This window comes from Equus quagga, chromosome 17, assembly GCF_021613505.1.
Source record: "Equus quagga isolate Etosha38 chromosome 17, UCLA_HA_Equagga_1.0, whole genome shotgun sequence".
NCBI lineage: Eukaryota > Metazoa > Chordata > Mammalia > Perissodactyla > Equidae > Equus > Equus quagga.
In genome coordinates, this window is record NC_060283.1 from 24,490,113 (window position 1) to 24,508,018 (window position 17,906).

General features: G+C 41.4%; 1 protein-coding gene across 1 annotated transcript in view; it reads left to right on the forward strand.

Moving 5' to 3' along the window:
- Positions 1 to 17,906, forward strand: part of HSD17B12 (hydroxysteroid 17-beta dehydrogenase 12) — a 151,071-nt gene that overhangs the window by 121,457 nt on the left and 11,708 nt on the right. Inside the window, exons 7-9 of the mRNA XM_046643067.1 lie at positions 4,940 to 4,974; positions 12,452 to 12,533; positions 14,121 to 14,186. Coding sequence (XP_046499023.1) covers positions 4,940 to 4,974; positions 12,452 to 12,533; positions 14,121 to 14,186 — 183 coding nt within the window. The remainder of the gene's footprint in view (positions 1 to 4,939; positions 4,975 to 12,451; positions 12,534 to 14,120; positions 14,187 to 17,906) is intronic.

The window sequence follows — 17,906 nt, forward strand, 5'->3', positions numbered from 1 at the left end:
CCTTAAACTAATACAAGGGTATATGTTAATTATATCTCAATAAAATTGGAGGAAAAAGAATATCTTTTGAACATGTCTATACATTGCAGGCCATCAAGAAAAATTTAATGTTTAGCATGCCGTCGATGTAATTTTGTAAGTAAGATTGTATTTCATGGAGCTTTATTTTGTCTCTGATCATTTTCTGGATAATTTTTGCCATTCAGAAAGGAGACACTTAACATATAACACGCACACAGTGTAAGGGAAAAAATAGCTCCCAATGTATGCATTTATAGTTCCTTAGTGTCCTTAGTGCTTAAAGTGATATTTCTTATGGACTGTACTTAAGTATGTAAGTTTACATCTTGGAAAAAAATCTGAATTGAACTTTAAAACTCTGTACAACCACTTGTATGTTCATATGGTACTGAGATTCTGGTCAGAAGAACAGAATCCATCAGCAGATCTTGTAGACTTTCCTAACAGTTCTCCAGGTTGATCGCTGCCTACAAATCCCTTTCCTTCTCTTCTTTTGTGTCGGACAGCTAAACAGTCAGTGACTGTGTAGCGAACAAGTCTCCTTTCCTTATTACAAATGTGTGCACGTGCACACACACACAGCCCCCTACCCCTGAGTCAACATTTTTATCATCAGCCTTCTCCTTCCGTATTCTGTTTCTGGTGGTCTCAGGGCTTTGGGAAGCTGACCAATAGCTTCTCTTCACAAAATGGTTGGAGAACTCTTTATGATACATTAGCGTTATGGTCCCCTGGTGAAATGTGCTAAATAATGCCAAGAATGCATATAATCTATCCTTACAATAAAATACGTGCCTGATGTCCATCTGTTTGTACCAGCCTGGGAAGCTGTCCATGATGTGTAGTATGATAGGCAAATTGTGTGACATATGTAACAGGATGCGCATGCTTTTTACTTCTTTATATGCTTCGTCCATTCAACAAAAGGTTTTTATGATTGCCTCGATTCTCCAATGCATTCATTGTAGTTTCTTGCAGCTGTTTGCCTTTTTGCATTCTACTAGAATTTTTTTCTGCCTAGTGAACTCCAATTTATTCTTTTAGACCTTGGCTGAAATATGATCTGTGAAGCTCTACCTGATTCCCCAGACATAGCTAGTCTTCTCCCAAGCATCGGTGCCCTCCGTCCTTACCTTTCTTATACCACTCATGACATTGTCTTGTAATGATTTATTTCTGTAAATATCTGTTCTCTTGCTAGATAGTGAGCTCCCACCACCCAGCCCGAGTCTGAGGACCTAACATGGCCTTGGCTGAACAGAAGAATGCCTCTTTATTACTTCCTGTTGCTTCAGACCATAGGTTGATATGCGTAGAGCATTTTAAGAGCTCTTTTGTCTCCTGGATTTGGTAAAGTAACATCAAATGTATTTTGCCATGCCAGTTTGAGATTTTTTTTTTTTTAAAAACTGCTTTATTGAAGAACAATTTACATATCATAAAATTGATCCATTTTAAGTGTTCAATTCAGTGGTTTTAGTAAATTTACAGAGTTGTGCTACCATCACTATAATCCAATTTTAGAACAATTCCATTACCTCAAGAAGATTGCCAGCTGAGGTATTTTTATTTATTTATTTTTTTTTTGAGGAAGATTAGCCCTGAGCTAACATCTGCTGCCAATCCTCCTCTTTTTGCTGAGGAAGAGTGGCCCTGAGCTCACATCCGTGCCCATCTTCCTCCACTTTATATGTGGGACGCCTACCACAGCATGGCTTGCCAAGTGGTGCCATGTCCGCACCCGGGATATGAACTGGCGAAGCCTGGGCCGCCGAAGTGGAACATGCACACTTAGCTGCTGTGCCACTGGGCCGGCCCCTGAGGTATTTTTAAATATTGATGGAACTGTCCAGAAACTTCTGTGTGGTGAGTTAAAGTGGATGACCTCAAAATTTGTCATTGTTTATGGCTCTAAAGTATGTAGGGCACAACATACTTAAAGAAGGCCTAGGTCGTGTTGCTGCATCCTAACAGAATAGTGCATGCTGACATTAAGGGACACTAATTTCTCCTTGGAGGCTTACCCTGTGATGTGTCTATGCCAAGCCCATTATATACGTACCTCATTTGAGATTCAGAATATAATAACCTGTAACATGGATACCTTCTTCATTTAACACATAACGCAGAGGAGAATAAGGAACTAATAACTTGAGGTCATACCACTAGTAGGTGGAATGAGAATTTTGGCCTGACTACGAACCACACTTGCCTTAACCATTCAATAGTCTGTACTGAGCAATTGCTTACTACGTGCTCCTATAAAAAGACAAACCTTAGGAAACGTGTAAGCAAATTTGAAGAATTGTTTTCAATCTGAGAAGACAAGAGGTGATTGTGTTGAAAGGATAAACTCTGAAACCAGCTTCTTCTTTGACTTGGTTCCATATAGTTTGGTCTGAGGCCCAGCGGGCGCAGTCTGAATGGGGTCAAGCAGACCTAGAAAGGAGAAGAAATAGGGCCGTGTTTTAAAAACTCTACAATATTGAGGCCATTTGGGCTGTCAGCATAATTTCTGATTGTGTTTGCTTTGGGGATTGTTTCTTTTTTGTTTCTTGTTTCTTAAAATATTAATATTTGTTTCTCTTTAGCAACATAAGTGGTCAATTATATTATTTAGAATGTTGGCTTGGCTGCTCTAACAGAGATCTAGTAGTGGTTTAAACAAAAGAGAGATTTATTTCCCTCCCAGATAAAAAGCTGAGTGGGTAATCAAGGTTTGGCAGAGTAGCTCCACGATCATCAGGGATCTGCTCTTTTTATCTCATTGCTCTGCCACCATTACATGTGGCTTTCCTCTTGGGGTCTAAGATGTCTGTTTTAGCTCCTTCCATCACATCCACATCCCAGCCATCAATATAAGCGAGGAGCAGGACAAGTGTTTTCTTCTATTGTAAGGTCATGACCAAGAAGTTGCACATATTACTAGAATGTAGTCATAGGGCCACATGCACTGTGAGAAAGGATATAGAACATACAGTTTTTATGGGGGGCAGTGAGAGTGGGAAACAGGCCGTACATCCAGCTGAAAATTCAGCTGTGGTAGGCATCCCACATATAAAGTGGAGGAAGATGGGCACGATGTGAGCTCAGGGCCACTCTTCCTCAGCAAAAAGAGGAGGATTGGCAGCAGATGTTAGCTCAGGGCTAATCTTCCTCAAAAAAAAAAATAAATAAATAAAAATAAAAATACCTCAGCTGGCAATCTTCTTGAGGTAATGGAATTGTTCTAAAATTGGATTATAGTGATGGTAGCACAACTCTGTAAATTTACTAAAACCACTGAATTAAACACTTAAAATGGATCAATTTTACGATATGTAAATTGTTCTTCAATAAAGCAGTTTTAAAAAAAAAATTTCAGTTGTTACATATTAAGGAAAGAATGAATTGTTAGAGGACAATTGGCAAACTCTGCCCCATCATTCTGTGAAGATGAGTTTAATCTGAACAGTGTAGACCAGGGAGGGAGATGTGGGGTGCTTTAGGGCAAACTCTTTCTTTTGGTTTCTTTTTTATCTGGGCCAGACGATTCAGCCCAATCCAGACAGTTCTGTTGAAATGATTGCCCTTGGCTTTGAGGATACTTCTTTGTCTGTTCCGAAGTTGGCAGTGTGTCAGTCTATCTTCCATGGCGCAGTGTCGGTTTGAACTTGTGTTTTTACCAGAAGAGTCTATGCAGCAGCTCTGGGGTTACCATCTGGGTTGGGAGTGCTGCACAGAGGTTTACCTTGGTGAAGTCTGGAGGCGCTTTCTTTCTTCAGAATATTTCTAGGAAAAAAATTCTCTTCTCATCAGAATGCTATTTTAATTAAGACAGTAGTGTTCAAGGTAAAAGGTTTATTGCCGTGCATGCAAACTTTTCTGTAACAAAACAGCGTTTGTTTCTTAGAAAATTAGTGATATCTAGGAGTCAAGAATTCATGTTCCAACCTTAATACTTAACTATTGTTGTGGTCTTGACTAAGCCAGTGGACATCTTAGCTTTTCTTAGTTACTAATATCTGAAGCAGAGTTTAGAAGTAAGTAGCCTCTTGTTATCTTATATGTATTTTGTCAACAATTATGAAGTCCTTTAAAAATGCAGGTGGTGTTTTTTCATTGTTGGTTACTGGAGATCACAGATAACCTTAACTTTCTTTAAGGATGAGATTTACTCACAACTAGCTAGGCCAACAAGAAATGAATGTGAAGATACAATTAATCTTTGCCAACAGGTCACTTTATGGCATTCTTCAAAAAGCTTTTTGTTTTGGTGAGGAAGATTGGCCCTGAGCTAACATCTGTTGCCAGTCTTCCTCTTTTTGCTTGAGGAAGATTGTCACTGAGCTAACATCTGTGCCTATCTTCCTCTATTTTGTGTGGGATGCCACCACAGCATGGCTTAATAAGCAGTGCTAGGTCCACGCCTGGGATCTGAACCTGCGAACCCCAGGCTGCTGAAGTGGAGCATGTGAACTTAACCACTGTGCCACCAGGCTGGCCCCTCTAAAGACTTTTTTGATAGCAAAAGACCGTTTAAGCTCTTGAGATTAGAAAGCTTCAGTAATCTTGGCAGGCAGGATATTTCCTGTGATAACATATGTCCATTACTGAGAATGCATTTTGGGAGTAGATGTCACTGTAAATCCTTAATTATTTGAAGATCTCTGTGCCAATATTACATTCCAGGCAAGACTAATTTCAGCCAAGTTCACTGAAAGCCTTCCCAATGTTATCTGCAGTAATTTCCTCTGATTCCTTCTTAGCACTCTTAACACAGCCAAAGCATATGGAGTACACACGGTAACCCGCTGCCTGTGGAAGTGGCGAGTGGCTTCGTGATCCCCTTCCCTTTTGTGTGGGTGGCTTCTCTCCACTCTTTGTCTGTTGCCTGCATCCTCAGCCATCACGAATGTTTTGTTTTTCTCTCTTGCAGATGACACGACTGGTGCTGCCTGGCATGGTGGAAAGGTGAGTCACAAGCTCACACATAACACTGGGGAGACAGAGCTCATGATTATTTATAGGGAGAATCCTTTCTTTGAAGAATTCACTGTAGTGACTAATGAACCTGCCCTCCACGTCTTAGCAGCAGAGTAATGTGCGGGCGAGTCACACGGCGGAGCATGAGTCAGCCGCTGGTGGAGGCCTTTTCCACTCGATTCTCTTTTTATTTACCTCTCCAGGGTTGTGGTGGTTCCTTTAGATCAGGATTAAAAAGTCTGCTTGAGTCACCAGCACTAACTCAATTGCCTGCTACTCTGAGGGGGTGGATAGAGTTCCTGGGGTTTTCCCGGGAATACCATCTTAAAGCTGTAGCTCCCAGAGCCAAAGTCCGTGGAGTCTCATGAACCAAGACCCCACCTTCTGATTTTTCAGTTCTTCCTGGGTAAATGGATGTGTGAGGAACTTAGGCATGTTGTAAAGTGATTATAAGATGTCACACCCATCCTTGGAGGAAAAGGCTACGTCCACTAACCACAGTTTTCTGTGTTCCAGTTTGAATTGGGTTTCTCTAGGATACACGCCCTGTCTTCATCTTCATTGAGAAATGTGTTATAGCGTTCTTACATTTGCATCGGCATGAAGTGTAACATTGCAGTTAAGCTCTGTTCCTCCCTTGGAGAAGCCTGAGCAGTGGCTAGCCTTCACAGAAAACCTGTTGAAAAGAGCTGGGCTTGCTTCTGGAGCCAGCTTGATCATTTGCTCAATTTAGGCTTCACAGTCATCCTTCCTCTGCAGAATAGCTTTGAGTTTGGACAGGATCCAAAGGGGTGACAGACAGCTTTGGAAAGGGCTGACCCGAGCATCGTGCTTCTGGGAAGAAAGTTCTCTGACCAACTTCTTGCAGGGTTTTCAGCTAATGTTCACTGAGTACATATCATGGGCCAGGTGTTGGAGTGAGAACTTGATAATGTGTTAACTCATTTAACCTTGATGGCATCCCACCATTTTACAGATGAGGAAACTGAGATTCAGAATCCATTCTGGTTGTGAAACTGCTTCTTAGCAAGGCTCTTTGTTTGTAATTCCATTTTACATGTAGTTTTGTCTATTTTAATTCCTTTAGTAAAATTCCCCTTTAAAACCTTTAAACTGCTTTTTGTGGGTTGGCAGTGGCAGTGTGCCCCTGATGGTCAGATATGGAAGTGACAGACAGTGGTCAAACCGGACCACAATCCTAGAAGATTGCAGAGCATTGGGGCAGACGGGGTGGATACCCAGGAGGGATGAAATTTGGGCCATCAGCTTCATCTTGGTTTTGACATCTGCAAGTGACAGGTTATTAACTGAGGATAGTAAATCCATCCATTAGAAAAGAAGTGCTTATAAACCACAGAGGTATTGTAAAAGGAATTTTTAAGTGTGTTGGTGAACACCATATCAAAAGAGATAATGGTTGTGAAATCATTTTTCAGATCCTAAAGTATTGGATTCAAGGTGGGGAGGGCGAAAGAGGTAAAGGGGCACATGTGCATGGTAACAGATGGAAACTAGACTTTTGGTGGTGACCTGATGCGGTCTACACAGAAGCCGGAATATGTGATGTCTGCCTGAAATTTATGTAATGTTAAAAACCAGTGTGACCTCAATAAAGTAAAAAAATAAAGTATTGGATTTAAGCAGTCATCGAATTTCGGTACTTTGAATTAATTGAAACCAACACCCCTCATTTGACTGATAAAAAGTGAGGCCCAAAGAGACTGAGTGCTGTTGAAGCTACATAATTAGTTAGTAATTATGATACAAACATGATACAAACATAAGGCGCTAGGAACTTTACTCCTATCTCTGTCGACCTAGCCGCCATGATCACAGTTAGCTGGAGCATTAGATAAAAATAAAGAATGCAAAGAAGAGCATCCATCCATTCAACAGACATTCACTGAGCCGTTTATCGTGGAGTAGGGGCCGGCCTGGTGGCGCAGCGGTTAAGTTCGCACCTTCCGCTTCTCGGCGGCCTGGGGTTCGCCGGTTCGGATCCCAGGTGCGGGCTTGGCACACCATGCTGTGGTAGGCGTCCCACGTATAAAGTGGAGGAAGATGGGCACGGATGTTGGCTCAGGGCCAGCCTCCCTCAGCAAAAGGAGGAGGACTGGCAGTAGTTAGCTCAGGGCTGAACTTCCTCAAGAAAAAAAAAAAAAGCTTATCATGGAGTATACAGAAGACAAAATGGATCCTTGCCTTTTTAAATCAAGTTGCTTTTAAACTAAGGTTGAGAAATGATCTAGTGGAAAGCCATCATTAGGCTGTGGACTGAAACTAACATCCTGGGGGTGATTGTGGCCCTGGCTAAGAACTAGTGAGAAATGTCAGTAGATTTTATGAATCGGTATTTTTAGTTAGGAGAGGGAACAGCTCTGTCCACTTGAACTGAAGGAGTTACTAGTTGCATTCGTCATGGTAGGCTAACTGCTCCAACAGACGACCCCCAAATCTCAGTGGCTCAACACTATGAAGGTTGATTTTTCCCCCAGCATCACAGCCAGTGTGGGTCAGTGGTCAGGGCTCTGCTCTACCCGTTCATTCCAGGACCTCAGGCTCCTTCCATCTGGGGGCTCCCGTCTTCCCTTGGATCTTGCAGTTCTCTGCTGAATCCTGTGCATCCAGCTGGCAGATGAGGGAAGAGGGAGTAAGGATGAGCCGGGCCTGGAAGTGGCGGACATTGCTCTGCCCACATTCCATGGTCCCGAGCTCAGTCGCAGGCTCCAGCCAACTGAAGGGAGGCCAGCAGTGTTGTTCGCCATGTGCCCAGAGGAAAGAAAAACTCCGAGTTAACAGGTCGTCTGAAAGCATTCTTCCTTACACATTATAAGTGATTTTATTACAGCCTGCCCTTTGTACCGTCCCCAGATGGCGTCTTTCCTAGGGTTGGTTTCCATAGTTTTCGTGTCTCCGTTGAGTAACGGCAGAGTCCTTTCTAAAGACCCCTTGTTGTTGTTGTTGTTTTCCCTTCACTGATTCTACCTCTGATGTATGAGATTTTCCAAACCCTCTAGAACTATAGCCTAGGGCCCACCGCCCACCACTCAACAAGGATCTGTAATCAAACTAAGGTATTATCACCAGAGAAGTAGAAAGTGCATAATTACGTTATAGAGGAAACTTGCTCTTTCCACTTGCCTGGAATTATAAACATTGTGTACAGCTGGAGCCAGGAAGTGGTTGCCATACCAACCATGGAACAGCTAAAAATAGCCTTTCCTCCTGAAGGTGGAATTATGACAGTTATGGTGTTTTAGGGCGGGCACTTCTCTTTCATGTGGTAAATGTTTGCAAACTTTCTTCCCCAAAGCAGTATTTGGATAATGTGTTTGGATTGCTGGTTCTAATTATGTACCTGACCCCGTGTTTGGATTCTTTTCTGACACAGAGCTCTGTTTTGATATATTTCTCAGTCTTCTTGAGAGTCTGTTAGAGAACCGTCTGTACCAATTTCAGCATTATGTTTAAGCTTAAAAAAAAATAGAAAAACACATAATGACCCCCCAAGAACACACTTACGTACACTCCCTGGTCGGAATGGAAATGTGAAGAATCGTGATGGAGCCTTTTCCGCACGCTCTCCCTTGTCTGCCGTCCAGCTCTTTGTACAGTCGGCTGTCCGGGTTAGGACTGGCCCCGCGTCCCAGTTCTTCACGGCAGCGCCCCCTCCTCCCCGTTTCTCTCTCCGCACCTGCAGTGTGGGGCAGTGACGAGGTTCCTGAGGAAGGCCGAAATCACTGCCTTATTTCAGAGGAGAGCTGGCACTTCCGCCATGACAGGGTATTTCTGTAGAGCTGTGCACCAGGGGACTGCAAGCGTCTGACAGAATAGTGGGCCGTTTATGGAAGAATAAAGGCTTGGTGGTTTTTCCATGCAGGTGACAATTAAGGAGAGTCTTAGGATTGGCAGTTTCACAGATCTGAGGGAATTCTACTAAAGGGCATAGCTATAGGAAGCTATGTTTATATATATATACTTATGTAGGAAGCGAGATACTAAATTTTATAGGGTTGAGTGAATTCAACGTTTAGCTTGTGAGAAGGCTAGTAATTGAAGAGAATATGTGTGTATGAAATGGTGCTTCCTTGTCAGCAGTGGTGTTTTCTGCTTGGTTTTCGCAGTATTTTGCTTCTAGTAGAGCCTTAATAATTTGTACCGCCGAGACACCATCGTGTGGCTGCTAGCAAGTAAGGAATGTGATAAATTAAGAATGTGGTGTCACAGAAAATATTACTGGACTTGTTTATGTGGATATTTGTCATAACAAAGTGGAAATGTGCTGAAGTATGAGCAGCATGAGTCTTCATTATGGAACTTTAGCAAATACGCTTAATGTCCCTTCCAATCTTAGAATTGGTCCCCAAGTCCCCGGAAAATGAGAGATTAACCAGGGTTTGGTTTTATGTTTGTTTCTGTGTGCAATTAAGCACACATTTGTCCTTCTGCCTGATATAACAGAGTTGTCATGAGTCTGGCTGTGCCATGGAAACTGGTTTGACGTCACTAATTCTGTTTAGATGGAGGATTAGAGCTAGACAAAGTAGTTGCTTTTAAAGACGAGTCCTTTGTGCCTCTCAGTCCTGAACGTTCATCCTCATCTCTGCATAAACAATAGATACTGTATACAGTACAAGGACTGAGGCAGCTAGACTAGTGTGTTAGTTATGCTTCAGACAGAGCGAAGTTGAATATTATTATCCTGGGAGAGAAAGAGAGAGAGGATTTTGTGCTGTCGTGTGCGTAGCTGTGGGAGGAAGGTTTCTGCCAGACAAACAAGTACATGCGCTTCTTGGTAGCACAGAGTTTTTGTCGAAGGGGTGTTCCTTCTCCTCTCCTTTTGGTGCAGTTATAAATGCTCTCCTTTTATTTACTTAGGTCAAGTGCATTCTCGCTTTATACTTTGTTGGTCTTGGATTTGTTTTGACGTGTTTTAGAATGCAGATACTGTGTTCTGAATAAAGTATCCTCAGATTCTGGCTTTTCACTAATTCCAACTAACTCTACCCCCTAGAAATTTTAAATTAGGGTAGAATATTTGAGAAACAAAAATTTCAGTTGCCTCAAGGAGTAAACAATTAATTGCCTGCATAATTGTGACATATTTGATTATTGATCTGCATTAATTTTGAAAACGGGGAAGAAGTTTCTATTATCTTTAAATGAATTTTCTTGTATTGAAACAATTTTCTTGTATTGCTATGGTGAGTGAAGCTTTAAGAGTCTGTTTTGGTGAGGTCAAGATTTAATTTTTAAAATGTATATCGTAGCATTAAACTTTAATCTTGGAAGACTTTTAAATTGTATTTCATTTGTGAGGAATGAAATTTAAAATGTAAATTTTTGTTCAAAGGCACAAACAACCACCTCGGCCCGTTAGAATATAATGGAGCACGTAATCTAACTGATAAAACCAGATTCAGTGAAAAACATCATCTTCTGCAACTGTTTCCAACTGGCTTTTTCTTCAGTTCCTCTCAATGAGTGAGGACATAGCAATTCCTGGTTATATGAGAAAAGGTTAAAATACAGCACAACCTAAACCTACAAGGATGCTTAGGGCTCAGGATGGGGGTCTGGGGGTCCAACTTGTCCGGATTTATTGTGTTGCATAAGATAAAATAGCTCTCTTAGCTTCCACTTGATTAGAATCTGCTCTGAGCTTAAGGATAACATTCCAATATATCATAAATGTATTTCTCTCTCTCTTTCTCTCTTTTTTCCCCCACAGATTTATTGAGATATAATTTCACAAACCATAAAATCCACCCATTTAAAGTGCGAAATTTGGTGTTTTCTAGTATATTCTCAGAGCTGTGCAACCATCACCACAATCTAATTTCAGAACATTTTTAACACTCTAAAAAAAAAAGATATTTTAAACATCATAAGTTAATACTACATTAAAAGTCTCCAGTAACAAAGTGATTTTTAGTCCATATTGATCAAAAGGGATTTCTCACAAATGTAGATAAAGTGAAATTACTAGATATTCATTGCAATTTACCATTGCTAATCTTAGAATGAGTGGGTTCTAACTTCTGATAGACGCTCTTACTCTCTTACCTTAAAATGTAAAAAGAAAGGCTTTTCTGTCTCTCAGAGAGACACAAGCAAAAAATACAAGGATGATATAATGAATGCATTGACTAAATAGTTCCAACTTTGTTCAAAACCCTAATATATTTTTAAATTTGAGATTTGATTTCTGTAACTAAAATGTTAATGGATTTCACTGCTTAGGAAAGTATGTGTCACTAATAAGGACTTCAGTTAAAAAACAACCACTTGTTTCTGGAGACACGTCAAGCGGAGGGTTCAGACTTCCGTTTGATGGTTGAGATAGCATCTTGCCTAGAGGCTGGCAGATGGGCTGAGTGACCTTTGGGGATCAGTTCTTTCCAGATTATGTCTAAAATAATATAGATGCCATTCAATCATGTTTCTTTTATTATTTTGCATAAAAATCTAGATAGTCTTTTTTTAATAATGAAAAAATAGGCCTTAGGGGAAGGAAATTCAGACCGACAGCGAGACCCTGGAGTGAAGGAAAGGAAGCTGATCTGGAGGGCAGGAGGGCGGTGGGGTCGGGTTGCAGTAGCTGAAGAAGGGACCCCTCTGAGAAGAATGGATTTGAGGGGGAAGAGTTCGTTGTTAATTCTGTCTAAAATTCCTAAAACCCTAATTCCACACTTAACCCAACCCATGTATGCTTGCTCACAGCTGGTATATTGACAGCATTGCTTTCCTTAAACTCATTTTCATTTATTTGTAGAGTTAGTGATTCCTGGTAGCTTTCTAAGTTTTAACTTTCAGTAGTCTCTCCAAGTTACAGTAGAAACTGAGTTTTGCCTTTTGGCAAAAGAATATGGTTTGATGAACGCTAGAGTCACATAATAGGAGAGCGGGACATAAGCATTCACTCATTGCCAGAAGGTTTTATTACGTCCCTGTTCCGTGCTCAGGACGGTGCGGCGTGTTTTGAGAAAAAGTGGCAGACAACAGCTGTGACGTCCAGAAGCTTACGGTTTTGTTGAGGGAAGACAGTGTTTATACACTTAGAATGATTAAATAGTGCAGCAAGGTAGTATGTGAGGATATGCCAAAATAAAGGCATACGAGGATTATAAGAATGTTTCTAAGAGAGAGGTCTTGGTGATGAGCCCAGAGAAGACCTCAGAAGGTAGAGATCAACTTGAGGAGACTGCAGATCTGATCCAGTCATGCCCCAGCTTACGAAGACTGAGAAATGAGCTAATTGCAAAGAAGAGCTATTTTTAGTTGATTGAGTTATGTCTCATTCACTGACCAAGCATATCACATGCTGATGAAAGGCAAGGAGGGATGTGTGTTAGAAAGACAGCTATGTTATTCTGTTTCAGATACTTACATGTCTTGATCTGCAGTTTACAAACAATTGTGTATATGATCTCATTCTCTTTACTTGGGACATTTTCCTTTTTAGATCTAAAGGAGTGATTCTGAACATCTCCTCCGCCAGTGGCATGCACCCAGCTCCACTGCTGACCATCTACTCTGCAACCAAGGTGAACAATTTTTTAGTAAATCATGTCAGAATAAGAAAGAGGAATCATTTTCAGTCTGAGAAATGAGCAAAGAACTTTCTAGAAGTTCTGTTCTTGGCAGTTTTCAAATGGACTAAGAAGAAAAGGAAAATATCCAGCACTGGTTTCAGGGGAGCAGAGCTGGAGACACACTGACTGGTGTAAACTTTACAAATGGGGCGTGAAGATCTCAGATCCATAAGTGCTTTTTGTCTCCCAGTAGTTTATTGGTTTTATAATTGATACCTGGGCCACTTAGCTCAGTTGATCGGAACATGATGTTAATGAGTCTAAGATTGGGAATTTGATTCATGAATGAGTCCGTTTTGTAGAGCGTAAGTTCCAAGTCTGCGGAGCTGAGTAGAAGGATTGGAGCCAGTCAGCACATAAATACACATAGTAGACACATGATAGACTGGCTGAGAGTGTGAGTATTTTGCCACATGAAAGAATTTACAGATATTTATTGTCACTTCTGGGAGTGAGACAAGAATTTTCCAGAAATCTCTGTAAGATGTCCTAATTTTATACAACATCACCATTGACCTCTTCATGTTACTACTGGGAAGATAATTTAGAATGCATTTCCTACTGCTATCATCTTCATATACATTGTTGAGGCATAGGATACATCTCTGAAACGAAAATGACCATTGAGGTGCTGAAACGAAGCAAGCTTTTGGAGAAAAATATAATACACAATAAGAACTTGCAATATGTTAGGGCAGGAAAAGAGCAGAATGCCAGCCTTCTTTTTCACTTGGCTCTTTGTCCACTTGAAAAACGTAAGCAGCGACTCCTATCATTTGAAAAAGCTTGCCCCACCACCACCCCCGCCATCGACTTGCTTTCTGTATCTCTGAAAGATACGGTAGGCATGTTGAAAATGAACAGCACGTTTCGAAGTGATTGGTGAACTCCAGCTTCTTAACTGTTCTGCTCCACGGCCACCAGACTATTACTCATTGTGACCCTAGGAGAGTCATTATTGATACTTTGCATTTCAAGCCTGAGGTTGAATCCATGTTTGAAAAATGGCACGTTACATTTTACAATGAGATTTAAAGTTGTGCTATCGGAAGAAGCTAGGCTGTCACAGTCCTCTCTACACTTCTTGGATCTTGCCATCCCAAAGGACCAAGAGGCTGCTTGCTCTCTTCTCCTCTTTACTGACAACAAAATCCCCATAGAATGGAGTTGACCAGAATTCATATCGTGTTTCTGTTTGAATGGCAAGTGGGGAGCAGGAATGCATCCTTTGTTATATAATGAAACATTTCTTCTTGCAAAGTAATTTTCTGAAAAAAGAAAAGATAAGAAGAACCTTTTCCAGTTAAATCAAAATTTGATTTGGATATTATATTTGGTAAGAGAATACTTAATTTAGTGGCAGGTAAAAGCAACTTGAGGTTTTGAGGAGTTGTTTTGTAAGGTCTCTTCTGCATTTGAAATGAAAAGAATGATTAGGAACTACAGTGTTGAATGGGTCCTTATTTTTGTTGTCATGGCCACAAATCAGGCAGATTGGAGTAACGTGGGTGTTTTCTTCTTGCTCCCACGCCCTCCCAGGCTTTTGTAGATTTCTTCTCTCGGTCCCTCCATGAGGAATACAGGAGCAAGGGCATCTTTGTGCAGGTGAGTGGAGTCTGTTTCAGTGAAGTATCCCTGTTTGTGTGTGGTTTCCACAGCAACTGTTGCTGTCTTGACAACGACAGAAAAATCACATTCCTAAGTAAGTGAACGTGATGTTGGCGCACCATTAAAGACATGGTTTCTTTTTCCTTTATGCACTGAAATCCAGATTTAAAAGAAATTATTCCCCAGAATTTTTAAGTAGGGATACCTACAGTAGAACTGAGTGCCGCATAAACAGTTGAAGCATAATTATTGTAAGTTCTTATGGTTTTATTTTGAGAGAATTAGACTATAATATCGCTTCCCTGCCAGGTATGTCAAGTGTGCTGTGACTGTGTTCCTAACCCACGGTGTAGTAACCATAAGAGAGGGCAGAGAGCAGGCTAAAGCTAACTTTTACTAGAGCGAGGATGACTGCACGGGCGAGGATGAGATAGGTGTGGTAGTGATTTTCAATTCTTTGAAATAGTGGGAAAATATCCAAAACAGAAAACACTATTTAAATCTTTTTTTTTTTTTTTAAGATTTTTTTTTATTTATTTTTTCCTTTTTCTCCCCAAAGCCCCCGGTACATAGTTGTATGTTCTTCGTTGTGGGTCCTTCTAGTTGTGGCATGTGGGACGCTGCCTCAGCGTGGTCTGATGAGCAGTGCCATGTCCGCGCCCAGGATTCGAACCAACGAAACACTGGGCCGCCTGCAGCGGAGCGCGCGAACTTAACCACTCGGCCACGGGGCCAGCCCCGTATTTAAGTCATTTTTAAGTGTTCAGTTCAGTGGTATTATATGTTCACATTGTTATGCACCCATCACCACCATCTCTGTCTAGAACTTTCTTCATCTTCCAAAACTGAAACTTGGTATCCATTAAACACTAACTCCCCATTTCCCCTCCCCCAGCTTGACAACCACCTTCTACTTTCTGTCTCTGAATTTGACTACTCTAGGGGCCTCATACGAGGGGAATCATACAGTGTGTGCCTTTTTGTAACTGGCTTCTTTCACTTAACATAATGTCTACAAGTTCATCTATGCTGTCGCAAGTGACAGGATTGCCTTCCTTTCTAAGGCTGAAGAAAATTCCATTGTGTGGCTATACCGCATTGTGTTCATCCATTCATTGTTGATGGACACATGGGTTGCTTCCACTCTTGGCTGTTGTGAATAATGCTGCTGCGAACAGGAGTGTACACCTGTCTTTTTGAGATTCTGCTTTCAGATCTTTTGGATACGTACCCAGAAGTGGAATTGCTGGATCATTCAGTAATTCTGGTTTTTTGGAGGAACCACCTTATTGTTTTCCATAGTAGCTGCCCTATTTTACGTTCCCACTAGCAGTGCACAAGGCTTCCAGTTTCTCCATGTCCTTGCCAATACTTATTTTCCGTTTTTGTTTTTAAATAATGGCCATCCTAATGGGTGTGAAGTGGTATCTCCTTGTGGTTTTGGTTTACCTTTCCCTAATGATTAGTGATGCTGAGCACTTTTCAAGTGCTTATTGGCCATTTGTATATCTTCTTTGGAGAAATGTCTATTCAAGTCCTTTGCCCATTTTTTAATTGGGTGTTTGCTTTTTATTGTTGAATTGTAGGAGTTCTTTGTATATTCTGGATATTAGCCCTTCGTTAGATACAAGATTTGCAAATGTTTTCTCCCACTCCATGGGTTGCCTTTTTATTCTATAGATAATGTCCTCTGATGCATAAAAGTTTTTAATTTTGGTGTAGTCCAATTCACCTGTTTTTTCTTGTGTTGCTTGTGTTTTTTGGTGTCATATCGAAGAAATCATTGCCAAATCTAATGTCACGAGGCTGTCCCTTTATGTTTTCTTTCAAGAGTTTTATAGTTTTAGCTCTTACGTTTAGTCCTTTGTTCCATTTTGACTTAATTTTATAGACGCCTTTGATTTTATTGTGTGGCTAACAGAAACAATGCTGTGAAAATGCAGCACACAATAAAGAGGAAGCAAATGAAGAGTTTTGATGGGCATCTAGCCCAAATTGGTTATTGTTCGACACAAATAACGGCTCACACAATTTCTATGCCTAGGCACGTTTTTCACAGTGTCTTGGGAGAAGCTGCAATTCTTACCCTTTTCCAGCTCCTGCCCACGACCTGCCCCCACCTCTTCACGTCCCCATTGTTGACATGGCTTTCATTACTGTGAGCCTAGCATTTCAGTTTTTGCGACCTGAAGCCCCAAATGATCAACCATCATAATAATAGCTAATATTTGAGGGGTACTTTCCAGGCGCAGTCCTAAGCACTTCTTGTGTATCCATTTATTTCATTGCGTCTCCTGATGACCTCATAGGATGGTGTGCTCATCATCTTCTTTAAACTTACAGAAAGTGGAGTTTAGAGAGGTTGAGCCACTTACCCATGTTGAACCAGGCCTCAAGTCTGAGTCTGGTGGCAGAACCTTTGTTCTTAACCACTGGGCGACTTGCTCCAGGCCTTCAGGGCAGCATTGAACCCTTACGGGACCCATCTGTGTCAGGCAGTTGTGAGCCAGCAGGTGCTTGTTCCATTTCCTCCCTTCTGTCTTTAGACAGTCCAGATGGGCCTGAGTGTTATCTCGATCTGGCTTCTAAACCTTTTCATTCTACGAGTGGATCCTGGAGCTAACTCACCATCAGTGAGAGGGCGTGGTAGTTGGAAGAAGTTTCCTCGTCTTCCAGGGGCAACTTAGAGCCTGCTTCCTCTAAACCCCTCACTGAGGTTTCACCAAAAAGACCCTTGGATGTCATGGCCATTTGGTGCTATTACGATTTGCAGCTTTCCATAGGGTACATGGGGGAGGACAGGGTTTTCAAGAAGCCTGAATTTTATGCTGAACTCCCCCACTCCCCTTTGCTGAGACACCAGTCACCTTAATGCTCGTAGCTTGATTCTGCTATCTAGAACTGTATTTTGTAACAAGGAAGCCAGTCAAGCATCACATGCCACGCAGTGTTGTGCCATTTTCCCATTCTGATGAATCTATTGTCATCAAGCTATTAATTGAATAATGTTTAAACACATGGTAAGACTAGACAGGACCTGAAGGTCCCTTGGTAGGTGACCTAGAAGCTGTGTGACCAGAAGCTGTGAGTGTTTCAATGACAAAAAGGAGTAGAGGCCTTGTGAGCAGAGATGAGCGATCTCCAGACTTCTGTGAACGGACTGGACGGTCTCCTCTCTCATTCCCACAGCTTGTTTCCCTCAAAGGTCTTTCTCCACGTTTGCGGCCTGTTAATCTGCTGTGACCAGAAACCACTACAAAAATACATCAGCATTGTTTCCCAAAATATTGTACTTGGATAAACTTTTATTTTTCCCTACTAATGAATTCTAGATTACGTGAGTTCGTTGATCATTGTCTTCCTTCCTATGAATTCATTCAGGATCTCAACTTCGAATGAATTTGGTGAAAAGATAAAGACTCAGATGTTTGTAAGGGAAAGTACAGCTCTCGCGTGTGTGTGAACACCTCAGAATGCTGAAGTAGCATAGGATCTCATCTTAATTCTGACCAAAGGGACAGGGAAATCTGGTCTCCATGAAGCTGAGAGTTAAAGATTCTTGGATTTTCTTTGGCGGCGTTGTATGTCTGCACATTTTGGGAACTAGGCGTATTTATTGGCCATTTCCCCTTCTGCTCCGTCCCGCATAGTGTTTCCTGGCTGATCGTGTTAACACGCAGGTCAGATCACATTGTTTTCCTTCATACCTCCCCAGTG